The sequence below is a fragment of the Pinus tabuliformis genome, chromosome J (assembly GCF_031772625.1).
Source record: "Pinus tabuliformis cultivar Carrire ecotype Pingquan chromosome J, CPIR1, whole genome shotgun sequence".
NCBI classification, from domain to species: domain Eukaryota; kingdom Viridiplantae; phylum Streptophyta; class Pinopsida; order Pinales; family Pinaceae; genus Pinus; species Pinus tabuliformis.
This window is the reverse complement of record NC_142295.1, coordinates 345541491-345546175: the sequence shown is the minus strand read 5'-3', so window position 1 is coordinate 345546175 and position 4685 is coordinate 345541491. Positions and strand designations below refer to the sequence as shown.

Below are 4685 nucleotides of genomic sequence, written 5' to 3'. Positions count from 1 at the left end.
TCCGGGAAAGGTGTGAATTTTAAATGTGGCAACTTGCCGTCCTTACCTAAAAGCCTACCCACTGCGGCTGAGTGGAGTCCATGTCAGCAATTAAATAAACTGAATGTTCGACACACGTTTCAAAATTCTACCAACATTTGAAATATCCTATGGGCCGGCTTATCCAGGAACGTTGACCCAAAATCTGAATCATAAATTCAAACATGGCTGGATGCATATCCTGATCCCAGTAATGGCTTCGAAGTTTCTTCTCCAAATTTGTATTTATTGTCTCATCATTCCTGAGATTTGAATGTCCAGAAATATGGTGTTTCACAAGGAAATGGCTATGGCTGCCATGGTGGTGGTTTTATTGAATCTATCTGTGCAGTTTTTTTATGTGCATTCTTCTTCAGATGTTTGCAAAGTGGTTTCCCCCATTTTGGAATCGTGTTATAACTCTTTACAGTCAGGAGAGTCTTTTATGAAATCTGAGAGCGTTTGCTGCAAGAGCCTGGAGATTCTGGAGAAAAGGATTCAAGAACAGCTGCTTAGCAGATATGCTGTTTGTGAGTGCTTCAAGGCCTCTGGTAATGATAAGCAAGTTTTGGTGAATGAAAATCTGTTGGAAGTTCAGGCTTTATGTGGCCCTCACGTTCCCTACATCATAACCCAATATTCGGACTGTTTGCAGTATGTAAGTGGATTTTTCTCATTCTTTTATTCACATGAGATGTAATACCTTAGATTTCAAAATATTACACATGAAGGGTAGTTTTATTTCAATTGTGAATTTAGCGAATATTTCTAAATCCGAAAATATGAGTGAAGTTAATTGTTTGTAATAGTTTATATGGTTGGATTTTATAATATTCTCAAAATTATCTATTTTATTTTAAAATATTTTCAAAATTTACAATTTAAATAAGGGCATGGTAACAAAATAGCTTGGACTGCAAAAATTAAGTAGTTGGAGTGTTTGAATCGTTTTTACTCTTAAGGCATCCAAAATCCTGAAGTTTGACAATTGTAATCAAAATTTTCAAAATTTTCTGTCCGAATTTTTCAGAATCTTACTGAAATTTCTCATAATCTTACTAAAATTTCTAAACTATTTTTACTCTTAAGGCATCCAAAATCCTAAAGTTTGACAATTGTAATCAAAAATTTCAAAAATTTCTGTCCAAATTTCTCAGAATCTTACGGAAATTTCTCATAATCTTACTAAAATTTCTAAACTATTTTATGGGTTTTTTAGACTAGGCACTAAAAAAGTTTAAAAGATCTGAAATATTTCCTTTTGCTGATGCTGTTTGCATATTGCAGGTTGATGAGGAGATTACCAGGGCAGCATTGTAAAGATAAGTACATAGAGAATTCTGTACGATTCGACGTTATCCATTGTGAGGGAATCTAACCAAAACGACATTTGTAAAGGAATGTGAATAAGTGTGGCATGACACATGATATGAAATTCATTATTGTATTTTATAGGATTCAGAATGACTTTCTGTAACTGTAATCCTATGCAGTTTCTCTAATAAGGACATTGAAAATGTCTGAATTGTATGTTAAGGTATCTGGAATAATGGAGTTATTTTATTAAACATTTTCACAGGGTAATTATTCATTACCACATGCAGTAACTAAAGATTATTGATCACTAACTACTGTGATGTAAGTTAAAAGATAATTTTGTCAGAATTTTTTAATAAAAAGTTATAGATTTAAATTTTAAAATGGATGTATATTTTTATAAATTTTAACTAAATCCCTTTGCAGAGAGGAGATTTTTAGACTTTTATATTTAAAAGATTATAAATTTAAATTTAAAAAATACAATATTATAAATTTGTAAATTTCAAAATCTCTTATATCATTAAAAGAGGTTTCATATATCTTTATAATTTTAAAATTTAAAAAAGGTGAAATATATACTATTAGAAAAGCATTAACAATCAGATAATTACAAAAAATAAATTTTCAAAATCTCTTATATCATTAAAAGAGGTTTCATATATCTTTATAATTTTAAAATTTTAAAAAGGTGAAATATACACTATTAGAAAAGCATTAACAATCAGATAATTACAAAAATAAATATCCTGTTTATGAACAAATAAGTTTTAAATGTGAACATAAATTTAAATTACTTATAATTTTAAAATTTAATAATAAAAATAAAAATAAAAATAAAAATAAAAATCGACTCAATTAAATTATTATAAAAAATATTAAAAAATAAAATAATCAATTCAAATTTAAAACCAAATTTTTGAATATGAAAAATAAACTTTGACACAATTTTCAAAATCTCTTATATCATTAAAAGAGGTTTCATATATCTTTATAATTTTAAAATTTTAAAAAGGTGAAATATACACTATTAGAAAAGCATTAACAATCAGATAATTACAAAAATAAATATCCTGTTTATGAACAAATAAGTTTTAAATGTGAACATAAATTTAAATTACTTATAATTTTAAAATTTAATAATAAAAATAAAAATAAAAATAAAAATAAAAATCGACTCAATTAAATTATTATAAAAAATATTAAAAAATAAAATAATCAATTCAAATTTAAAACCAAATTTTTGAATATGAAAAATAAACTTTGACACAATTTTTTTCAATATGAAAAATAAAAATATTAGCACATTGAAAGTGATTCATGACCTTCAATAAATTTGAAATCTGCATAGAAACTACGATACAGAGTTTATCAGTAAACTCCTCATTTTTCCAATCTATGGATATGCCCTCCCTGCTGACTATTGCCTTGCAAGACCGCCTCCACCTTGGCCACGACGTGTTCACCATTATGTAGTTGACTAATTTATAGGAAGGAGAGACTTTGTTAGACTTTGTTAAAGTATAATATTAAGTTTTTTTTTTTTTTTTTTTATAAGAATTTTGTATGGATTTATTGAAATCATAAGTTTGAGAAGTGAACTCTTTATAATCAAAGTTTATAATCAAAGTGTATGAGGGTTTTTGACCACAAATTTTTTTCCGCAAATTCTAATTAAAAATCAACGATAAACTTTATAAAATTAAACTTTAAAAATACTTTTAATATTATTCTCTCAATAAAAAAAATTTCATTAAAAAACGCGTGAGTCCACCTTTTGGAAAAATATTATTTTTCAAAAATTGGAAAATAATATTGCAAAATAAAATTGGAAAATAAAATTGGAAAATTGGATTGTGGAGAACAATGTGCATAGAAAAATTGGATTGAACAGAGAAATGTGCATAGAATAGCCATAAAAGAATTACGTCATACCATACTAATGGCAAGGATTTGCAACGGATTGATGCCAATCTTGCCGTGCAATTTATTCGTGAAAAAGACTTTTTTTTCATCCAAATTGACCGCAAGAAAAGTCTTTTTCTTTGCAAGTTCTAACGACGAAGTAGTATTTTTATTAAACAACACTATGTGTAAATCTAAGCCTAGAAAGAACCGACCTAATATTATAAGAAATAACAGTCTTATTTGTTGATAGGTGGAAACCATGTGGCCCTTTCCTCCATTTCCTAGGTGGTTCCAATACTCCGCTTAATTAGGTGAGAATGAATTAAAAACCTGCACAACCTTTTGAGAATGGTGGGAGAGGGGTTAAATTATTTATATATATATATATATATATATATATATATATAAATAATTTTTTAAATATTTATATTAGGTAATACTGTGAAAATTTACACCTACACATATATATAACTTAAATATTAGTATGGCTCAAGCCGGAGCTTAGGATAATAGGTTACATAATAACTTCAGTGCAATGTGATCAAATTACAATAATGATATATTTTTGGATACCTTGTAATTACTCCAATTCAAATGGTAGACGAATCATTATAATTAAAAATATTTTTTTATTAATCAAAACATAATTAAATTAACAAAGATCATTATATTTGTTTTTGACTAGCAAAGATCACTATATTTATTTCACTATATTTAATCTAAAATTTTATATAATAAACGATAAAAAATAAAAAAAAATATAAAAGTAAATATTCTAAAAGATTTTCTTGAAAACTACAAATACTCATAAGGCATTTTTTTTATATAATTAGTGTACGCAATATAGGAACATCAAACAAGATGGGCTTTGATCGGGCCTTCACAACAAGGCCTTGCTTTCACATCTGTAGTTTCCTTTAACAAGTAATTCTTGGTGTGACCTCTGTCTTTTCTCGTCAAGTGGAGCGTTCGAGGTAGGTATTCTCACATTGTTATTCTCTCTTAGATTATGACTATCCATGAAGATGTTGTAGACTATTCGCCAGACCTTTTTCCGAACGCTTCAATTTGAGTCGCGTCAGTTGATAACAAGTCAGGGCTTTTCTCTACTCCTGTGGTTAGTAGGCCCGACATTCAACAAGAGGTAGGTGGTTTCCTCGTAGCTGGACCCCTCACAAAGTTGATTCCTTGTCAAGTGGGTGCTCTTTCCCTTTTTTGTTGGGCCTAGAGGTGGGTAGTTTAGGGAGCAATATGGTAGTCATTTCTCTATGATTGGGGACTCCCCCCTTAGGTTTTATATAGACCAGTCCCAAAGTGGTTCGTACCTCTTCATATCCTATGTTTTTTTTAGACCCTAGTTCCCTCTTTGAATATCTCTTGGGATAGGGTCTACTTCTCTTCTCTTGTAGCCCTTAAACCTTCAGGTATCTTTGGTCCTTCCT

The 4685-nt window shown here is 28.7% G+C and overlaps 1 protein-coding gene across 1 annotated transcript; it reads left to right on the top strand.

Moving 5' to 3' along the window:
- Positions 1-229: 229 nt before the first annotated feature.
- LOC149227144 (uncharacterized) lies at positions 230-1602 on the top strand. Its single transcript, XM_089375426.1, has 2 exons — positions 230-676; positions 1306-1602. The coding sequence occupies exons 1-2, from the start codon at positions 293-295 to the stop codon at positions 1336-1338; spliced, it is 417 nt and encodes a 138-aa protein (XP_089231552.1). The 5' UTR covers positions 230-292; the 3' UTR covers positions 1339-1602.
- The last annotated feature ends 3083 nt before the right edge of the window (positions 1603-4685 follow it).